General features: G+C 38.8%; 1 protein-coding gene and 2 long non-coding RNA genes across 4 annotated transcripts; 1 reads left to right on the top strand and 2 right to left on the bottom strand.

Moving 5' to 3' along the window:
* Positions 1-1,636: 1,636 nt before the first annotated feature.
* LOC133721980 (U4/U6 small nuclear ribonucleoprotein Prp31 homolog) lies at positions 1,637-5,446 on the bottom strand. 2 transcript variants are annotated; one of them, XM_062148766.1, is made up of 9 exons: positions 5,321-5,446; positions 4,992-5,029; positions 4,797-4,862; positions 4,526-4,663; positions 3,197-4,089; positions 3,036-3,106; positions 2,340-2,442; positions 2,153-2,231; positions 1,637-2,038 (listed from the first exon to the last, which is right to left on the bottom strand). In XM_062148766.1, exons 2-9 carry the CDS (start codon positions 4,992-4,994, stop codon positions 1,931-1,933), a joined length of 1,461 nt encoding a protein of 486 aa, XP_062004750.1. In that variant the 5' UTR covers positions 4,995-5,029; positions 5,321-5,446; the 3' UTR covers positions 1,637-1,930. The 2 variants fall into 2 exon arrangements, with proteins under 2 accessions (XP_062004750.1, XP_062004757.1); XM_062148773.1 differs by lacking the exons at positions 4,797-4,862; positions 4,992-5,029; positions 5,321-5,446 and having other exon boundaries at positions 3,197-4,118.
* A 3,915-nt stretch (positions 5,447-9,361) lies between these two features.
* Positions 9,362-11,006, top strand: LOC133727442 (uncharacterized). The gene is made up of 4 exons (XR_009855180.1): positions 9,362-9,621; positions 9,856-9,975; positions 10,100-10,726; positions 10,964-11,006. It is a non-coding gene; the product is annotated as an uncharacterized LOC133727442 (long non-coding RNA).
* Positions 11,007-16,710: 5,704 nt separating this feature from the next.
* Positions 16,711-20,525, bottom strand: LOC133721974 (uncharacterized). Its single transcript, XR_009852414.1, has 5 exons — positions 20,074-20,525; positions 18,635-18,908; positions 17,728-17,996; positions 17,077-17,131; positions 16,711-16,944 (listed from the first exon to the last, which is right to left on the bottom strand). It is a non-coding gene; the product is annotated as an uncharacterized LOC133721974 (long non-coding RNA).
* Positions 20,526-21,873: the final 1,348 nt, after the last annotated feature.

Raw genomic sequence — 21,873 nt, 5'->3', positions numbered from 1 at the left:
ATAGCTTTCAGCCTTTAGAGAAGAGTGTCATGACCGCTAGTTTTTACTGGCTCTTTTTCACTAGACTGTTTACTCAGACTTGAAGGAAAATAGGAGTGAATAGGGAAAATGTCCATTTACTCAAATTTGAGCAACACTCGTCTCATTTACCCAAACATCTTATGAGATTGTCTACTTACCCAATAATTTACATGTCTTTTGCCCTAATACCCAATTAAGTATTTTTTTATTGTTTTTTATTTATTTTTAGGACAATTTTGCCCTCTCCCTCTTTGTCACTTAGAGAGAGTCATCGGAGACTTCGCCGGACTCCGGTGACCTACCATCGGACTGTGATTGGATTCCGGCAATTGGTTACCGGAATCCGGCTTCCGATTTTATTGCCCCCCAATAATCTTAATATTGCCCCCCAATAATCTTTTTACTGCCCCCAATAATCTTATTATTACCCCCCCAATAATCTTATTATTGCGGGATAATCTTATTACTGCCCCGCAATAATAAGATTATGCCTTCCAATAATTGTTTTATTGCCTCCTAATAATCTTATTATTGCCCAACCAAATTATAATAAACAAAACAATAACTACTAGAAAAATTTCCTTTCATTCTCGGAGCTCATAGTTTATCAAAAAAAAAAAAAAATTTGACCACCCAGAAAATGCTCTGGGCACCAAATCGGAGCAAACCATGAAGCTTTCTGCTCAGAAGAGGACCATCATGGCAGTTCGTCGTCTCCCACTCCCCCTCAGCTACAACTTCCTCTCTACCAATCCTTCCAACTGCCACCTCCTCCTCGTCGCCGGCGACCGCCAGGGCCGCATCGCCCTCCTCAACCTCCGCCACAAGTCCCCGTCCTCTGGTTCGACGCCAACACCAACAATAACTCCGCCTCGCCGTCCAGGACCTCTGCTTGGTCCAGGCCCGACCCGAGTCCTACCTCCTCGCTGCCATCTCCGGATTCTCCTCCCTCTCCCTCTACGACCCCAACGCGTCGTCCAAATCCAATTACGAGATCGAGAAGTCGTCGATTTTGTTGCACGAGACAAGAACGACTACGGCAACGAAGCCACAGATGATGGAGGCCTAGGGCTTGACAATGGAGTAGCTGGCGGTGATGGCCGAGAAGCCGCCAAGGAGGCTGTTGCCAGATTGACGACGGTGGTCTGGGTGAGGAGGCAGATTTGTGAGAGAGAGAGAGAGATGCTATGTAATTCCTTAATTTTTTAAGGGTTAAAAATTGTCTTTTGGTCTTTAAATAGGTAAGTGAGAACAATAATCTCTTGATGGGGTAAATGAGTTCATGTTGGCCCAAAATTAGACATTTGGTAAAGATCCCTGAATAACGATATCACATGCTTGAAGCATTGATCAAAGTGGGAAATCGAGTACATGAACATTCATACGGCAGTGAACAGCTTCATGATTGTGATTCTTTCCCATACCGATAAATTTTCTCACTTTTAGTATTCGTTATCGGCTAGTCTAACTGTCAAGATGTTAAAAATGTCCTGTTGTAACGCCTACAGCTGGCGCATGTTAGTTCAAGTGAAATAACCACCGACCAAGATATACCAACTTTGATGCTGTCTTTTAGCACAAGAGAAATTATTAAAACGAAATTAAGAAATAATAATGGCATCCGAAATAGAACATCTTTTGACTTTTTTTATATATAGAATATTCTGAAAAAACGTTGCAAGGCTCAAAGAAAACCAAAGAGCACATAGTTGATTAGTTCAGTTTTCCCAAGAGCACATATCTCAGCTTAAAGTAGTGCATCTACAGAAAATGTCGGTCTCTGAAGCCACATCATGCAGTCTTATCACCATTCACCGAGCGTAACCACTATATTAGGAGCATGAAGCAACAGAACTTCATCCGGTAAAGCATATTACAGACTACAGTAATTCTTACTTCTCCAGTTCACTCAGATCCTCTTGATTTTTGAAAATGTTCCTGTTTCAGAGAAATAGGTGCTTTGAGTTCCACTGCCAAGCTGCTGTCCATGGGCCTGAGGATTTGAGAGCTCAATCCCCTGTAAGAAAATGGCAATTGGTAGTGAGAATGAGCTCCTAACAGTTTAGGAATAAATTCTAATCACACTGGAAAGAATGCAATGTTAGTAAGTAAGAAAAAGAGTGAAGTCAACCTGCACAGGAGTAAATGCCAAACTTGAAGTCAGTCCAGATGTAGCACCACCAGTGCTTCCATAATTCTTATCCTTAAACCTGAAAGGAATATGCGGCTCATGATATCAGAAAGAGAAGAAACACCTCATACCAGATCAATGAACGCCGATTAAACAATATAATACAAAGCAGCAAGAAAAGGCTTACTTTTTAGCAACTTTAGCAGCAAGTTTGCTCTGACCCATCGACACACGCAGCTTGCCACTCCCAGCCTGACCAAGCATTCCATATCCTTCACCCAGTCCATCCCCTATTATCAAGGAAACAAGAAAAACTTGAATAAGATACAATTCACAATTTAGAAAAGTTACACATTCCAGCATCGCGCAGATCCCAACCATTCATGAAACTGGAACCCATGTGCGCATGCCACAATGTGAGGGCGGGTAACTGATAAATGGCCCAGTTCACACATGAATAAAACCTTCAAAGACTAAAACTTATCAAATTTTTTTTACTTACAAAATTTGCTGGATCATGCATCTGTAATATATGTATACGTACACACACACAGAGATAGACCTACAGATTCACATCTGCATTATCATTTTTTTACATATCTTTCTTCCCGTAGAATTTCACAAAATAAAGTGAAAATGTAACGAGTCACTTTCTTTTTTTCTATTCTGTGTTTAAAAAAAATAAAAAAGAAGACGCATTCCCTGCCAAGGCCTACAGTATAAAAGTTGCTTTTTGTATCTGTGCATGTCCAAAGTTGTTCCCCACTCAATCCGTAACTTAATAACTATCATTGGACTAGGGCATAGAGTGACTTCCACAATTATATAAAAGACAAATGCAACACATGTAATTACCTAAAGAAGACAGAAGACAGAAAATTACCTAAAGAACTCTCTTCAGGTATGCCAAACTGCATCCTGTTTGCGAGCTTCCTCATGTCTGTTATCGCATATCTGTAAAAGTAAACATTAGTATACGACTCATAAATCACTAAAAGTAAACTACAGAGCAGTAAACTACAGAGCAATAGAATTGCAGCATACCTTTCTTTCATCTTCCTGAGTCGACGTCCACCTCTCTTCTTTTTAGGTTCAGAATCAGGAACCGGAAGTGGTTTAGGTTGCTTTGCAGGGGGAGGCTCCTGCCATTTTTCAATTTTCTTACGGATCTCCTCTCGGAATGCCTTTCCGGTGTTCCCAGATGGATCTCCTCTCGTAGAATCCACCCGCGCTGCAAGGGTTGATTTTGCAGCCAAGAGCCGACCAGCACGCATCCTAAGAGCAGGGGGTGTAGTTTGAAATATCTCTGTCTCCTCAACATAACCAATACGATATTGTGATGTTGCAGTGGAAAACCCAGCAAGATTTTTTTTCTTAGCACCAAGAAGCTGAACATTACAAGCAGGCATTTTAGCTAAGGCAGCAAGACCACCAGCCATCCCCATAAGTTTCGCCGCAACAGCACTCCCAACAATAGCAGAAAGATTTGGTGCAATAAAACCCATTCTACTTTCTACAAAATCAAGAACCTTTTTCTTTGCTGAATCGAGAGCAAGGGCTCGATCACATGCATCAACTATTTTCTCCAGGACGTCCTCTGGAAGTGGCTTTCCACTTGTAGTTGAAGCTGTAACTGACACAACCATAATAGTTGCTGAAGGTAAAAGCCCCTCCAGATCAACAAGGGTTACATCCATTTCATTCCCAATTTTCTGAACAACTCGAGCATAATCAATTGGATGATGAACAAGTGACTCGAGCTCTGGAAATTTTGGCCGGTATTTGTCACGAATAAAATTGTGGATGATTACAAGTTCATTCTCAATGTCAACTGACAAAGCATTACAGTCCACAATCAGCTGATATTCTGGATCATCTTCCAAAACTAGTGCATGGTTTGACATATCGGAACCCTTCTCAAGTGCACCTTCCACTTTCTGCAAGTTAGACACCATACTCCCATTACCTACACGTCAATATGCACATTCCAGTAATAAAATAGAAAAAGAAGAAACAGCAGGGAGAGCAAAGGAGGGATATGGAGAAGCAAATACATATAACTAAACCTATTCAAAGTTTAAATGGTTTTTTTAGCTTATTTAATCTATTCTCGATCTTTTGTGCTCACGACTATCATAAAAATATCTTTGAATCCTCCCCTGCTTCTCTCTTCTTTGATTAAAACAAAAGCATTTTCCTATTTTATGAAGATACAATTCAACTTGAGAAACATTCAAACAACTACATAGGATAAGAAACAAATGATGAATAAAGCAGTGGCAGGATAGATTTTAGGCATATAGTAGAGACTTATAAGTTTACGAGACCAAAACATTCGCTGAGAATAAGTAAAAGAGTCATTTTGAAAAATACCTGCATTATATCAGCAAATCTTTGTGATTTCTGCAATTTTGAAACACTATCCAGATCATCATAGTTAAGTGTCTCTAAGTCTGCCAAGTCCCCATCGACATCTTCCTCCATGTTTGCAACATCAGCATCATCTTCAACCTGAAAAATCAAAATAATAACTTAATGCGAAGATCGAGACAGATATGAACTTTCAACAGCTGACTAACTATCTCATGAAGGACAAAAGCATTATAAATTTCTCATAAAAAAAAAAAAGTAGCAAAATACTCACAGGAACATCGGCTTCATTGTCAGATAGCTCATCAAGATCAGCAAGAAACGAATCGGCTAGAGTTGCCTGCAATTACGCAAGAAAAAGTGTCAACAATGTACATAACCTTTGTTACGGTGCCGATTGAATTGAATTCAGTACAACTCAGAAACAAATAAAACTATGCAAGGAGTACGAAAATACATAATAACTAACCATTGTTTCAGGCTCAAGAAGCTTCCGGCGAGTGGTGCCTACAAATTGAAAAGTACAGTAAGAAAACTATTAAACCCTAATTATCGACTGGAACGCAGAAATTAAATCCAGGACCAAGCCCCAATCAATAACTACATATATATATATATATATATATATATATATATATATATATATATATAGCTCAGAAGAAAGACAGATTTCTCACAAGCGAAAGTTAGCGATTTTCAAGTAATCAGCAAAACAGGTTTGAAGATTTAGAAGAAATTAGGAACCAAATCGAAACCCTAAGAGAAAAACCAGAAAATTAAAACCAAAATAGGAAGTACCTGAAGGACGGGCGCCGATTGAAGAACAAAACGGAGATAAGAGAGGGTTGGGAGTGATTGGGTATCGTGGGTTTTGTTAGGAACAAAGATGAAGAAGAAGAAGAAAAGAAGCGGGGAGGGGACTATACCGGCAGAAGGGCGGGTTGGGCTGAGGTGGGCTTGGATCATTTTTGTTGTTTGGGTGGGGCATGGATTTACCGGGCCAAAAGTATCAGAGAAACTGTTACTTCTGGGAATTTATTTTCACTATTGTAATTCAATTGTGTATTTTTTTTTTTTTTTTTGGAAAAGGAAAACGATAAGCAATATATATTAAATAAAACTGAGAAGCAAATGCAATGATGTAAAAATCTATATCTATACTATTATTAAGAGAAGAGAGCTTGCTCTCCAAAATTAATTTTTTTTACCAATTTAACCTTTATATATTAAAATACTATGAAATATAATTAATCAGTAGGGATAATATAATAAATTGTAAAATAAAAAACAAAAGAATAAAAATATTAAAAAAAAAAAAGCAGAAAATGTGGTAGATGTACTAAAAGTTTTCTCACTACCTTTTAACTTCTCTTCACACACATAGTGGGTGGACCATGCTAGTATTAAATGAAAAAAAGCAAGAAAACATAACAAGATGCATAACCGCATCTAAAATAAGAGGTAATAAGAACTAGACCAGATTCTTCAAAAAAAAAAAAAAGAACTAGACCAGATGTCGAAAGACATCGAATAATGCACTGCGTGTGTTATTTGAGCAGTGTAAATTGTAAACGTAATCGTAACAGGTGATTTGACCACCTGGGAAAGGTGATTCACCTGCCGAGAAATCGAAAGCGACCGAATGTGTCAAAAACTCAAATAATCAGAGACGAACTCTTAAGAATCAGATTCATGAACCTAGGTCCCAAATCCTAGAGCAACAATGGCCTGCAGCCCAAATTCAAATCCACAACCAACTTCGTCCCGGATCCGAGATTAGAATCTGAAAACAACCCAGATCTAAACCACAGTCCACGTTGGGTATTTTGCCATACCACCACAACACACCAACAGCACAAGGCGAACACATATCGTCTTATCATAATACTCGGCCTCGAACACATTCCTCCACCACAAGTGCTACAGTGTCCGCACCAGATTGTAGCCACCCAATTGAACCAAACCTGAAGTAATCACCCAGTTGTGTTTGACTGTTCTTGAATATAATCTAATGGTTAAGAATAATTAGTCAAAATAAATTCATTTGAGCACAACTAAAACAAAAAATCAATCAAAGAGATGAAGACAACTTGTTACATTCTATTATTGATAAAGAATTGCATTTCAATATTTCAAACAAAAAAAATTGCATTTCAATATTAAACACTTTTGTTACTCTTTTTTATTAATAAGTCTCGTGTCTTGGTTGTCATAAACTTCTCTGAATTAATATAGATTTACCTAAATTTTTCACAGAGGGAAAAATGGTTTCAGCGCAAAGAAATCTGCTTATACAGTTATACATGTTTAGCATAGGTTTTCAGCATAAATTCAGTTCTCTATGTTTAGCATTGAAGTGTATTGAGTTAAGTTCTGGCACTACTATACATCATGTTTAAGCGATTTGTTTAGATTTTAAGTTGACATATGCTTTTGAATTAAGAAATTTTTCTGTAAAGTTCGAAGTTATAGGTTCGTTAAACTTCCTTTACTTAAGTGTTTACGAAAACTAAAAATGAAAATACCTAGCGCTCTGCTAGGGTTGGGAGAGCGCCGCTCTTGGCCTCTCTGTACCTTACTCCATCAACGATGGAGCAAAATTCTGGCATCATTCTCGGCGTCGATACCTTGGAGCATGGCTCTTACCATGTCGCCTGATAGGTCGCGGTTCGTAATCTTGCCGGCGACGATCTCTTTTTCTTAGACGCTATTTGATCATGCCGGTTCTTCTCTGAGGATGGAAGCAGCTGCGATGAATACCTGGACTGGGATGGCACCGAGAGTTCGTCATCTTCTTCCAATCCGAGCTTGACTGAAATCAGAGAGTAGTAGTTCAGATCTGGTAGCGGTGGCTGGATTTTGGCCTGTGGCAATTTCTTCCCTTCAAACTATTTCTGATCGTGTCTCTGTTCAATGGGGAGGTGCAATGGCGATGTTGCTTTCTGGGATTTCTCGGGCATGGCTCAAGTCGACGTTTTCTATCCAGTTTCCCAGTGCGTTGCAGCGGCGGCGATCGGAGTGGAGCAGTGTATGGGCTTTGGGCTGGACCTGCACTACATCTGGTGGAGGCGGGTGGAGTCGCAATGACAGGACCGGGTTGTGCCTTCTCCGACAACTGGCGGTGGAGCAGCTGTAGGAGGAGCGATCAAGGGTGGTGCCTAGAAAGGCGTTGGGTGCCCAAAGTAGATCCTGGTGGGCCTGGGCCTCTATTCTGTTGGGTTGGTCAAGTCAGGCTTTGGGCTGGGTTTTCCTTCTTGGGGCTTGGCAGCTAACAAATAAGCCTGAAGCTGTTAGGGTTCGCATTTGAGATCCGGGAGATTCTTTTTGGGCCCTACATTTATATGCATGTTGGAATTGCTTCTTTGGTTACTTAGGTAGAAGATTGCCCTCTATTCAGCGCATTATTTTGCGTGGAGTAGGCAAGGTCGGTCACACTACCGGCGGTTATCTTGATAGAAGGTTACCCTCTATTCGACGTATTTCTTTGCGTGGAAGTATGGTCGACCATACTATTGGTACCGTTTTACATAGCCCAGACTCTGTCTGGTGCCTCATCAAATGCTTAATTGCATCCCTTCGTACCCTTGCTAGGTTTTATTTCCGATGCTTTATTGCATCTAGTATTTCTATTGCTATTTTATTTTTTGATGTAGTTTCTACATCTATAAGTTGTATTTTTTCTTATGGTTATTATTAATAAAATTGTTGACTATTACTCTAAAAAAAAAAAAACTTCCTTTACTTGATTCCATGAATCCGTCTCACTCCACATGTGCCTTAAAAGAATGAAGGGAAGTCAGTTAATTCTTTCTAGTCATTGATCTTAATGGTTCGACACTGAATGTTCTGAAAACTGAAAGTACGTTGGTTTGAGTCTATAGGGGATAAGAGACAGGTATGGCGACGAAGTGGCTGTGCTTTTTTGCATTCTGAAGTTGGAAGACCACTTCAGTGATTATGATGTTTTTCCAGAGAAATCAGTCTAGTTATCCAAGTGCAACTATTTTCATGAACTAGATCTGCTATATATGATCGACAATGTTCTGTTATGGGATGTTTCTGTTAGTTTCGGTTATTGAAATTATATTGATGTTTAGTCATGGATTTGGTTACGGATAATGAGTTCTTTTGTTTTTATGGTGTGGTCCACAGTATCCTATCCGGAGTTGGTGATGATGAATATTCGGTTTTCTTATATAAAGGCTATTATTTGTTACTCTGAATAATTAGCATTTGCATGTAGTTTCAATTCAACATTGCACCCGTAATACTTGTTAGTTTAGATTTGAGGCAGTAGATGCTTGGTGAGAGTGTTTGATAATTAAGGAGTTTGATTCTCTAGTCTAAGCTGTTAGAGCAACTCCAACAGCTTCCCTATAATTTCTGTATTATAGGGAAGCAAAAGTCAAAGCTTTAGCCTCTTTTTCTTCTCCAACTCCAACAATTTCCCTATTTTACAACAATCTCTAAAATCTCCATATTCTTCCTTAAAATTTTAGAGTTTGCTGTAAATATAGGGAATTTAATTTTCTCTTTCCTCACTTTTCCTAAAATAGGGATGGTTATAGAGAATCTGTTGGAGCAAAATAGACTTATTTTTCCCTAAAGTAGAGAAAAATCAAAATATAGGGAATCTGTTGGAGTTGCTCTTAGATCTCATAAGGGTATTTAACTATTTGTGAAGTGGCTTTGGATATGAGGGTTTTGGGTTCACAAGCAGGGCTAGATCTAGGCACAAGCTGGGTTGGGCTCAAGCCCCACCGGGCTTTTTGGGTCCAAAAAAAAATAATTAGGTATATAGATTTTTTTTTTTTTGGAACACTTCTAGCATCTCAAGCCCCACCGCCGAACTCCCGAGTCCCGAACTTGCTTCTCTCCCGAGTCTCGGCGTCTCCGGTCTTTCAAGCTCCACCCAGCCCCCACTACCGAGCTCCGCCTCCAGCCTTTCAAGCCCTACCCAGCCCCCACCGCCGAGCTCCACCTCCAGCCTTTCAAGCCCTACCCAACTTGGAGGTTTTCCGAGTCCCGAACACCTTGTGCAACAACCTGCAACTAGCAATTTAGCAAACCCGTCTCCGGTCTCCGAGCTCCACCTCCAGGTATCTCTCTCTCTCTCTCTCTCTCTCTCTTCCTCCTCCTCGACTCCTCCTCTTCTTCTCTTCTTCTTGACTTCTTCTTAATCTGAGTTTCTGAATTCTGATTTTTGGTGATATGTAAATTGGGTATTTGGGTTCGATTTCGAATTTTCAATTTGATCTTGTTGGTTCTGATGTTTTGATCTTGAATTCTTGATGTTGAATACTTGAATTGTTGATGTTGAATTGTTGGACAAGGGCGGACAATGCCGAATTCCTGACTGGCACTTCAAGTCTTCAAGCTGCAAGTTTTGATCTTGAATGCTTGATGTTGAAATGGGTTTGACTGTTTGATAACTTGATTTCCATTTAATTAAGGTAATGGAAATGGGTTTGATAAATGATAACTTGATACTGATTGGGTAGTCCGTAGTTAGAAATGGGTTTGATTTTGATACCTTGATTTCCATTTAATGGTAATAAAATTCTTCTTCAATTGCAGTTTGTAACAACTTGCATAATTGTATCAGTTGCACTCGGTCACTAAGGTAAGTGAAGAGAAGCAGAGGCCACAATTCCATTGAGAAAGCTTGAAAAAAAAAAATAAAGGTAAATACCGTCATTAAATATTTAAGTCTTGCTATTTTGATAAATGTATTGGCATTACTATCATAATTGAAATTTTAGGTGTTACATATATGTGAATTATAATTGTATTGGCGTAATGGATTAATGGCATTGCTCTCATGTATCTAATATAATTTTAATTTTGTATATGCATTTGAGGGGTAAGGCTCATTATATAAGCAAAAATCCCAAATTCTTAGTTTCTTCGGGAAGCCTCTATCAACATCCATATTCACTGTTTCGCAGCATCAAACCCAGCCATCAAAATCAACAATCTCCCACTAACTTCAGCCTCTATCAACATCAGTCGCTCCATTCCAATTTCAGTTCGACAAGCCGCTAACTTTACAAGTGCGCTTTTACAATCATGGCATTCAAATCCCCGATTTATATGAGCGGAATGGATGTTTGTGTTTTCAATGGCCATATTAAAATGGCAGAGTGAAATCACGAGAAAGAAGGAGAAGAAGGATTGGGTCTGGGTTTGTTTTGGATTGCGCATGTAAGTTTTTCTTTTGTTGTCTGATTCTGGGTTTTTGTTTTGGATTGCTCAATTTTTTGGATGCGTATTCTTTCTGGGTATTGTTGTTGTGCAGAAAAATATTCATTGAGGAATTGCAAATTTAATCACCATATTAGACATTTATGTATTTACCAAATCTGTTGTTGGCCGTTTTTCGCTTTTTTGTAATTTATCTTTGATAGATTCCAATAAACCCCAACAATTTTATGAATGTAGGACACCATACATCTTGAGTTCAGAAATGCTGCCGTTATGTCAATATAGCAGTTGGTTTAGTTACTAATGATTCTGCTGTTTCTTTGGTTTTGTTCTAGGTTAAGGTATGGAATATTCAAGAAAAGAAATGTGCTGCAGTTCTAATGGGGCACACTTAGTATGAAACCTTTGAGTTTGGCGTACCCATGCAACTGTTTCTCGACTGAAAATGTGACTAATCTTTTAACTTGTTCATATGTTTCTACGCTAGCATTTTTAGGTTTGGGGTTTTATTTTGTGAATTATGTTGGATCATGAATTTGGACATAATTAATGGAATGCCCCAATTTTTAGATGATGTGCTTGAGTTAATATGTTGAGAAATGTATTTCTTTTCCAAGTGCACATCGATTTATAAACACGAAAACGTAATCTATTGTCAACGTACAAATCACTTACTACAAAGTAAATCGATTTACCATGAAACACAGAACATCAGTTTTAAAAACCTGAAGTGATGTCTACGACGAAATAACATATCAGTTCATATCAGTTTTGGACTGATGTATATGAACAGAATTCTAGTAGTGGAACCAGAAACCAATTGTTATTAATGTTACTAATATGTTTGTATAAGTTATTTTTAAAATTGTCCAATATTAATCATATGGTCACCATGATTTATAAAAATTGAAAGTTAACAAAAATTAATAAGAACATAATAAAGATTAAAAATAATAACAAGAGCATTTGAATAAAATTGTATTACCAAACAATCAAGGCAAAATAATCTCTCATGTCCAATTTGGTCATTCTACAAATAAAAAGCACAAGCCAGTTTGATTTACCAAACACTTTCTCACTGCTTCTGCCACTGACAGCTCTTATAAAAAGCCAGTTTACCAAACACTTAGCAGCTTTGCTTTTCAGCCACTTATTCTCAGAAATAAGCAGAAGCCAGCTTTTCTGAAAAGCCCCGCCATACCAAACATAGCCTATGTCCCCCCCTGACTAGGTGTATTTTTTATTTCAATTAATAAAATTATCTCGCACCGTCGAGATTCTCTACTATTTTTTTCCCCCTTTGTTAACAAGTTCAAGCCCCGCCGAACCTCAAATCCTGGATCCGCCCCTGTTCACAAGTTAATACTTTATAGTATGACAACGCAGCAAAATCGTGAGTGATCCAAAAGCTTCTCCTCCAAGAGCCACCATGGTTTCGGCAAACTCTAAAAAGGCAGTGAGGAATGTATACCACCTCAAAGAGATCATACTCCAAATCATGTCAAAGCTGCCAGTTAAATCTTTAATGAGATTTACCTGTGTTTCTAAAGGCTAGGGTTCTATGATCTCTGACCCACAGTTCACCAAGTCACACTTTAAATTAGCTTCTTAGCAGCAAACCCTTACTCGAAAACGACTTCTCCTCTCCACCAGCTCTCAACTTGATTCCTTAGAAATGGAGACGTCGTCGTTTGGAGACAATTCTTTCGGTAGAAAGTGTACCTTCCCATTCAAGCAACCGGGTTGTAGCATTCAGCTCCTGGGCTCCTGCAACGATTTGGTATGTGTAGGTGTTTATCCTAGTCCTTCTCATTTGGAGCTCTATATATGGAACCCCTTAAATGGATTCGTCCAGAAGTTACTGGTTCTATCTTTTAGTTCAAAACTGTTCATGATAAGCAACTGTGGTTTTGGTTTATGTCTCTGCTACTGCTGACTACAAAGTCATGCTTTGTCTTGTTGTCAAAGAAGAACATAATGTCATATGGCTGTATTCGACATCTTCTCATTGAGAGCCAACTCTTGGAAAAGGGTGGTGTTGACTTGTGAGTCATGTTGTGTATAACAAGTTTGCTTGCATATAAAGTAAATTTGTAGGAGAATGATCTTGTAGAAGAAGGAAACTTGGAGGAAAAGTACACTTGGAGAACAAGATGTGTAATGTAGTAGTGTAGGGCTTCTATATATACCCCCATTACACCATTGAATCAACATCAGAAAATTCATCACTCACAAATATTTCTTCCTTTCCATTTCATATTTTGACTTGGTATCAGAGCAAAGATCCGAGAGGACTTTGTCTCTTTGTTTTTCCTTCATTCTTCTTTCCTCACACTCTGGGGTAAGATTGTTCTCTATCTTTTAGAAGGTGAATTTTATCCTTGTAACGTCGAGTTTACTCGCCCAACACCACTAGGTCCATCCAATTAATGTGATGTCTAGGCCAAGGATCGAATAAGAGAAAGGTAACCGAAATGTTGAAAAGTGAGCATTGCTCCACCAAATCTTAACCCTCCTTATCTGGTCGCATTAAAAAGAGTTACCGAAAGGTTGCGCTATAGGCAACACCCAAGGATCAGATTTCTTTTCTCTTTACTTAGGAAGTACTGCTACTTCTTGACTAGTCGATTAATCCCTCTAAACTTGTCAAACATACCTTCTGTCTCAATTCCGCTACATAATCAAGTTTTTTCGTCATGGGATTCTCTCAATTGTTCTGCAACTACTACAAGAACTTTGGACACACCAAAGTAACATGTTACAAATTGGTTGGCTACTTTAACAATTCAAAATCTGATGGTAAGATCTCTACATTGGTTGTTCACATAAATCGAGGTAAGGTTGGTGTTGCTTTACAAATTTCTGACTTTATTGGTGGAAATACTTGGATAATTGATTCAGGTGCCTCAGATCATATGACTTATGTCGAATCCCGTATTTCCAGTTTGTCACCCCCGCCTGTGTCTAGTGTTATAAATGCTAATGGTGAGTCTTTCCTTGTAATGGGGATAGGTAGAATTCGAGTCACTCCTGCTTTAGAACTTCATAATGTTTTATATGTTGCAAACCATTGCAAGTGGCCTAGTGGTTCTTGCCTAGTTGGGTGTGCTCCCCAACCTAGGTTCGAACCCCGAAGCTGTCAAAGTGGTCAGGCACTGTGCTGCAATGCACAGTTGAAGCATTTCACATGCGCCGAAGGGGTTTATCTTGAGCCTAGGAAGCCTTTGGGTTCCCCTTGACAAAGTCAAAAAAAAAAAATGTTTTATATGTTCCAGCTTTATCTCATCATTTAATATCTGTACCACAATTAAATGCTCAGTCTAAGTGCTCGGTAACATTCTTCCCTATGTATGCCATTTTTCAAGATCTTCTCACTAGGGAAATAATTGGTTGTGGATATTTGAGGGGGAAACTGTTCCATCTTGATTGCATGTATGGTGGAGAGAAGCCAACAAAGACAACCCGAGTTGCTTTAACAACAAGTTCTGGTCAAATTAGTGAGGTATGGTTATGGCATCGCCGTCTTGGGCATCCTTCTTTTAGCAATATGAAAAAAAACCATGCCTTCTTTGTTTATTGGGATAAATGAGTCTACTTTACATTGTGAAACCTGTGTTCTTGCTAAGAGTCATCGTGCTAGTTATCCTTCAAGTGTTTCCAATAAAAGTGCTACCCCTTTTGAGATTATTCACTCTGATGTGTGGGGACCTTCCAAAGAACCCACTCTTTCTGGAATGCGTTATTTTGTCTTGTTTATTAATGATTGCACTCGATTATCATAGGTAGCATTGCTTAAATCTAAGGATGCTGTGTTTTCTGCTTTTCAAGCCTTTCAAAAAATGATTCAAACACAGTTCAATGGTCATATCAAAGTTTTTCGTTCTGATAATGGGGGAGAGTTTGTTAATCATGATTTTCAGAAACATTTCCAATAACAAGGTATAATCCATCAAACCACTTGTCCCCAAACACCTGAACAAAATGGTGTGTCTAAACGTAAAAACTGTCATCCTTTAGACATAACACGAGCATTGTTATTTGGTGCTCATATGCCCAAGTATCTGTGGGGTGAAGCAGTTCAGACTGCTTCACATCTTATTAATCGTCTTCCTTCCAGTGTTCTTCAGGGGCGTATTCCCTTTGAAGTCCTGTCAACCCATATCTCTATTCCTTCCTTCCATAATCTTCCTAGCCGCGTCTTTGGTTGTGTTGCCTTTGTCCACATACCCAAAAATCATAGGTCAAAGTTGGATGTCCGGGCTCTCAAATGTGTATTTGTGGGTTACAAGTGCTATCATCCACCTACTCAGAAGTTCTATGTTATAATGGATGTAACATTCTATGAGGACATGTGTTATTTTACCCCCAACAACATTTCTGTTCAGGGGGAGAATGAGTTTTTTGACGAGATGTTTGTTGGTGGAGCATTGAAGAAAAATCATGAGGATGAAGAACAATGTACTGACGACCATGATTCGACTAGTCAAAGTATCCAAATCAACCAATCAATGATAGATCCGAAGGAACAAAGAAGCTTGATTGACCAATCAAACTTATCCATCGACCAGTCGAATCCTGAGGAGCATAGTCTTGACCAGTCAAATTCTGTGGCAGAAGAACACAGAACCTTTTTCTACCAATCAGAAAATCAAGCCGAAGAACCTTTGACAGTGACACCCCCTCCTCAATTATCCCTCATTGACCAAGATTTCCCAAGTTCTGAAGATAATCTAGAGGTACGTTCTGAACCCATATATGAGTCTAATAATAATGTTGAACCTACTTTTGTTGAGTCTGGCCCAACCATATATTCCTTATCTAACCGGTCAACTCGTGGTCAACCTACCAAGAAGTATGAGCCTACTCTTCATGCTAAATCTAAATATCCAGTTGCAAACTTTGTGTCAACTCATAGATTGTCAAAGTCATATAAATCTTTTGTGCATCAAATTAATATCCTCTATATCTATGCCTAATAAAGTGCAGGAGGCTTTGAGAGATCGGAAGTGGGCCAAGGCAATGAAAGAAGAAATGGAGGCGTTAGAAAAGAATCACACATGGGAACTTGTACCACTTCCTCGTGGCAAAAGGACTATTGGGTGTAGATGGATTTTTACTGTGAAACATATTGCAGATGGCACAGTAAGCAGGTATAAGGCGAGGTTGGTGGCGAAGGGGTTCACTCAGACATATGGGATTGACTATGATGAGACTTTTGCTCCAGTAGCCAAGATGAATATTGTTCGGGTGTTATTGTCACTGGCAACTAATCTGAACTGGCCACTCCATCAGTTCGATGTCAAAAATGCATTCCTTCATGGGGAGTTAAATGAAGAAGTGTACATGAATCTTGTTCCTGGTTATGCACCAGATAAACCTGGTGATGTTGTGTGCAAATTGAAGAAGTCTCTTTATGGACTTAAACAGTCACCCCGAGCGTGGTTTGGCAGATTCACTCAGTGCATGAGACGTTTTGGATACAAGCAAAGCAATTCAGACCACACCTTGTTCCTAAAGCACCAAAAGGGAAAGGTAACTGTGCTTATTATATATGTGGATGATATGGTGATAACAGTGGATGACTTGGTAGAAATTGGAAGTCTTCAGAAGAAGTTAGCATCTGAGTTTGAGATGAAAAATCTGGGAGACTTCACTACAAAAAAAAATTCAATTTGCCACGGCGCAAGGCCGTCGCCGAAAGCTAAATTGCCGTCGCAAAAGACCAACGGCGACGGCTAGGCGACGGCAATGTCGCCGATGTCGTTGGTGGCGTCGCCATTGCTATTTGCGACGGCAGTTACGCTGTCGCATGAATTTTGGCGACGGTATTTACGCCGTCGCAAAGAGCAATGGCTACGCCATCTACAATTTTGCTGTCATGTCTTTGGCGACGGCAACAGTGCCGTCGCAAAGTGCATATCATTGATAAAAAAAAAACCTGGCATGCAATTTTGCATACCAGATTTTTATCTTTGGAGTAGAAGAAGCCAAATAATAAATTTTATATAAAATGCACCAAAACATGAATACAATATTCAAATACATATATAGTTGATAAACATGTTTGATCAATTGAACAACACTTATCATCAACCAAAGAACAAAAGAAAACTAGAAAGCGTGTCCGCGCTTTGCTGCAGATAGGCTATCCGATAGTGGAAGTTGACATGGATCACAATATGTCCTCAAGCTGCTTGACATTCACAGATTCGTCAAACCTGGATAATCAACCAGAGAATTAGACTTGTAGAAAATGTGAATCAGAAGAGTATGATGCATAGGTGCAGTATGTTTGACTTTTGTGTGCAAATTATTTTGTATTACTCTGCCTATGGCTATAGTCGCTATACCTGGCAATTTGCATCACCCTCAATTTGCAGCTCAGATAGATCATAGGTAGCCAACCTGAACAAATAAACAAACATTACTATCTAGTATATTCCAAATTTATGTTTATTTTTCTGCTATACTATCAGCCAGCTGTATGAACCCAAGTATTAGGCCAGTTTCAACAACCAGAGATCCCTCATATGCTTCTTTCCAGTAGACCAAAAAACAGTGATTGCATTTTATTACAATAAGGCATGACGTTCTTGCTTAAAGCTATTAGCTGACATAGATAGATATGGTGTAAACTCTTCTAAAGAAAGGATTCAAATTAAGTACTATCACTGATACAAATCAAATCACGTTTCATATCACTACTACTCTTCAATTAGGAACTGAAAGTTTACCAATTAAAAGCAAAAACATATATTAGTATCATCATCTACAATACCTTTTCAGACTAATCTCAGTAAAAAAAAAAAAATAGCAACGACCCTTTTAGCAATTATATGAGAAGTCAACCCATCCAATAACAAAGAACAAATGAATGAACAGCAAAATCTATTATCACAGGGAACAAAGTTTTCGACATCAATTGATTAATGAACGTAGAAAGATGAAGGTAGATAATTTCGTAATTGAAATCAATTGATTGTATGAATGGGAAATTTTACCCAGTCTTCGGTGATGTTGATTGTGATGGATAAGCCTGATATTGCGTAACAGTAGATGGTGAATTTGATGGAGGCTTCTCTTATTGGAAAGCAGCTGGAGATGTCGGTTTTATACACAGGGATTCAGAGCAAAAATGTAATCCGAGAGTGAATCCCTTTTCAACACTGTATGTCTCTACTCCAATTTTTTGAAAGGGAATACTCATTATAATCCTGCAAACCAACTGCAGTGTGAGCTTCTGCCTGCCCACCTTTCCCAATTAAGTTCTCTGCCAAGTATTACAAAGACAACACAATAAATTAACCAAGATACCAAGAGATGAAATCAATCCCGCACCTAACTGCAGTGAAAAAAAGAATTTTGCTAACCGAGAGTGAAAAACAATTTTTCAAAGTTGTGATGCTAATTTTCTGATTGAAGTGTTATTTCCATGTAGCATCACTTTGCTTTTGTGTCTTTATACAGAAGAGAAAGTGAGAGATGCCCTTAAGACAGGACAATGAGCTGCCCTGAGGCCATCTTTTTTCTAACCATAAATCTCACCCATGATCTGGTAAGAACGAAAAGGGATAAAAACGCAATGCTATGCCTCTAAGAGGGAACATGTATATAAAAACCAGAGACCAATCATATGGGAATGTACAGATGGTAGATAATATCATATTATTTTATTTTGAAAAGAAATAGCTTTTTATTAATTAAACAAAAAGCATAATACAAAAAAGCGGACAAGAAGTATGCAAAAGAAAGAGCGACTGTTTGAGCAACAGAATAAGATGCTCAACTGACACTAATATATACTAGGCAGAGTCTTGAGCTACAACAGTAGATAATTTAAAATTCTTGCAAGGCAAAAAGAAAGAAAGAAATAAATATGTACATGTATAAAGTGAGGGAACTTGTTACCTTAACAGCTGAAGACCAGCTGTATTTCTGCCCAAATGATTTGTACAAGTCATCTAACCTTTCTATTTCATCAGGTGAATACTGGGAATTTTCTGCATACAGCAAAATTCCGAACGCATAAAATACACCTACTTGTTTTCGATTTCTTTGATTTAGCCGCATTATACTGATGTATTGATGAAAAAAATACAATTAGATTTATGTCTTCTGTGCCCAATTGCCTGTTCACTTGTACCCCTCTTTGTTCCTCTCAACATTGGTTTTGGTCCCATCACTGCACTCAAACACATATAATCTGGTTAAAATTTGGGATGACTATCTTTCATAATTATAATCTGTAAACCAATTTCATGTGAAGCACATAGGATGATTTGGGCAATATATGAAGAACAACAATACAACCTAATACTGCAACAATGTCAATCTCTGTATAAATCAACTATAAAATGAGATAATTAAAACAGGGAAAACCAAATCTCCTTCCAAAAACTGAGTTCATATCTTCCAAGGTTCAACAGAAAATTATTTCTGTATCAAAATCGGTCCGTTCAAAGAAACTATTTGATTCACCTAAGTGTGTGATGGAGAAGTGTGTGATGACTGAGAATCCTAACTTTTGTAAAACAGAAACCACGAAATCCAACTTGAACATATCCACTGAGAATCAATATATTTATAATGTCTTTTAACAATTGCAAAAGAAGAAAAAACAAGAACAAAGCGTATGCTGCACATTGCTATAACCAAAGAAAGCTCCATTTGCTACTGGACAGTGATGATGAAGCAATTGATGACATGAGGAAGATGGAGAAGTGTGTGATGACTGCAAGCAAATGAGTTTCACCTTTCAATTCTATGAACATTTTACCATAGCTCTCAATTATGTGAGCCAAGTACTTCATTTAGTTTGCATTTGCAGATAATCGAAACAAAACGCATCATTCAATTGAAAGAGACATTTTCACAAACACATGGAGGGCAACATCATCTCTCCAAAACCCATTTCATTAAGATCTCAAAAATCAAACGAGATACACAACCAGAGCTACTTCATCATTCTTCAAAACCAGATTTCTCAATCTAAATAAGCAAAAAACCAAATATACATCTAATTATAGATGCCAAAGCAGAGTGGATCAATATCAGCAGAGTGGATCAATAACTTGAAACCAGAACGTCACTTTCCAAACTTGAAACCAACCAATAACACATAACTCCCAGATTTGAATGAAGAAAAAAAAAAGCCAAATCAACCAATAACTTGAAACCAACAGTAGGACTCAAGTCCTCAACCATCAAACATTAGTAGAAACTAGAAAGTTACTGAAACAAGTGGCTAAACACACAATCCAAAAGCCCAGTGCTTTGAAACTGAAACTGGGTTTTTCAATTTTGACTGATTGCATTGAAATCCAAGCTTGAAAAAGAAGCATACTTACAGTTGGGGAGGTCTCGACGAAGGCAGTGGAAGAAGCTCGAACAGTGATTTGGGTTTTGGGTTTTCGGTTTGGGGAGGTCTCGCCCAATGCTTCTCTGGGTTTTGGGTTTGGAGGCTGCTCGAAGAAAAGAGAGATGGAGGCTGCTCTTGGTTGCCGAGAGAGAGGAAAATAAGAACGGTTGATTAAGCGGCATGAGAGAGAATTAGAACTCCAAAGATGCCGACCAAGAATCCTAAACTGAAACCCATCTTAGCCCTGGTCTCCAGCCAGCTAGAGCTCCCCTGAAACGGACTCACCGACGTCGTTTACGATATGCGACCCAATTGACTCTTTTGCAGGTGAGGGATCTAGATCTGAACGATACCCCCAAAAGATTTCCCCAATTTGGTTTGCCGATAAGGAAGAGCTTAGACAGAAGTATTGGCGAAAGAAGGGATTTGCGATGACGGAGAGAGAGGTTTTTTTTTTTTCTTTTTCTTTTTGAGCAGAGGGTGATTTTCATACCACGGGAAGACGCGACGGCATGTCTTTTACCGTCGCAAACTCTTGATATTTTACTACGGCTAACTCTTGCCGAAGTAAACCATTGGGTTTGCCACGCCCAGTGGCGACGGCAGTTGTTACCGTCGCAAATATTTTGCACAATCGCGACCCCTCAGTTTTTGCCGTCGCAAAAGAGGAGGCATTGGCGACGGCAATTGAAGGCCGACGCAAATTGGTGAAGCTAACACAATTCTTTTTTGTAGTGCTTGAAGTATTTCTTGGGAATTGAGGTAGCCAGGGGGAGAGATGGCATCTTCTTATGTCAACGCAAGTATGTGTTGGACCTCTTGGCAGAGACAGGCATGTTGGATTATTGCCCGATTGACACTCCAATCGAGCAAAATCACAAACTAGCAGAATATCCTGATCAGGTTCCAACTGACAAACCAAGATACCAGAGGTTAGTAGGACGTTTGATTTATTTGTCACATACTAGACCTGCTGTTGCTTATGCAGTTAGTGTTGTGAGTCAGTTTATGCATAATCCAAGTGAACGACATATGGAGGCAGTGGTAAGAATCTTGAGGTACTTAAAGTCAGCACCAGGAAAAGGTTTAATGTTTTCTAAATATCAGCACCTCGATGTTAGTGGATATACAGATGCAGATTGGGCCGGTTCTATCACAGACAGGAAGTCTACATCTGGGTACTTCACCTTTGTGGGAGGAAACCTTGTTACCTGGAGAAGTAAGAAGCAAAAAGTTGTTGCAAGGTCAAGTGCTGAAGTTGAATATAGAGGTATGACACATGGAGTGTGTGAACTTCTGTGGCTACGAAATTTACTTTGAGATTTGGGTTGTAAGCCTAAGTCAGCAATGCAATTGTACTGTGATAACAAAGCAGTTATTGACATATCACATAATCATGTACAACATGACCGAACAAAACATGTGGAAGTTGATCGACACTTCATTAAGGAAAAGCGGGATGCAAAGTAAATCTCATTTCCTTTTGTTCCAACCGAGGAGCAATTAGCGGATATACTTACCAAAGTTGTATCTAGCAAGTTGTTCCATGACTTACTAGGCAAGTTGAGTATTCGTGACGTTTATGCCCCAACTTGAGGGGGAGTATTGACTTGTGAGTCATGTTGTGTAGAACAAGTTTGCTTGCATATAAAGTAAACTTGTAGGAGAAGGATCTTGTAGAAGAAGGAAACTTGGAGGACAAGTACACTTGGAGAACAAAATGTGTAATGTAGTAGTGTAGGGCTTGTATATATACCCCCATTTACACCATTGAATCAACATCAGAAAA

Source organism: Rosa rugosa, chromosome 1 (genome assembly GCF_958449725.1).
Source record: "Rosa rugosa chromosome 1, drRosRugo1.1, whole genome shotgun sequence".
NCBI classification, from domain to species: Eukaryota; Viridiplantae; Streptophyta; class Magnoliopsida; order Rosales; family Rosaceae; genus Rosa; species Rosa rugosa.
This window is presented reverse-complemented; position numbering and strand designations above follow the sequence as displayed.

Bases quoted from the DNA above. Each gene is read 5' to 3' on its own strand.
- LOC133721980 (XM_062148766.1), bottom strand. The intron at 4,664-4,796 runs GTGAGTATTTTG...TTGATTTTTCAG, and splicing joins ACAATGAAGCCGATGTTCCT to GTTGAAGATGATGCTGATGT. The intron at 4,090-4,525 runs GTATTTTTCAAA...TCTAACTTGCAG, and splicing joins GATTTGCTGATATAATGCAG to AAAGTGGAAGGTGCACTTGA.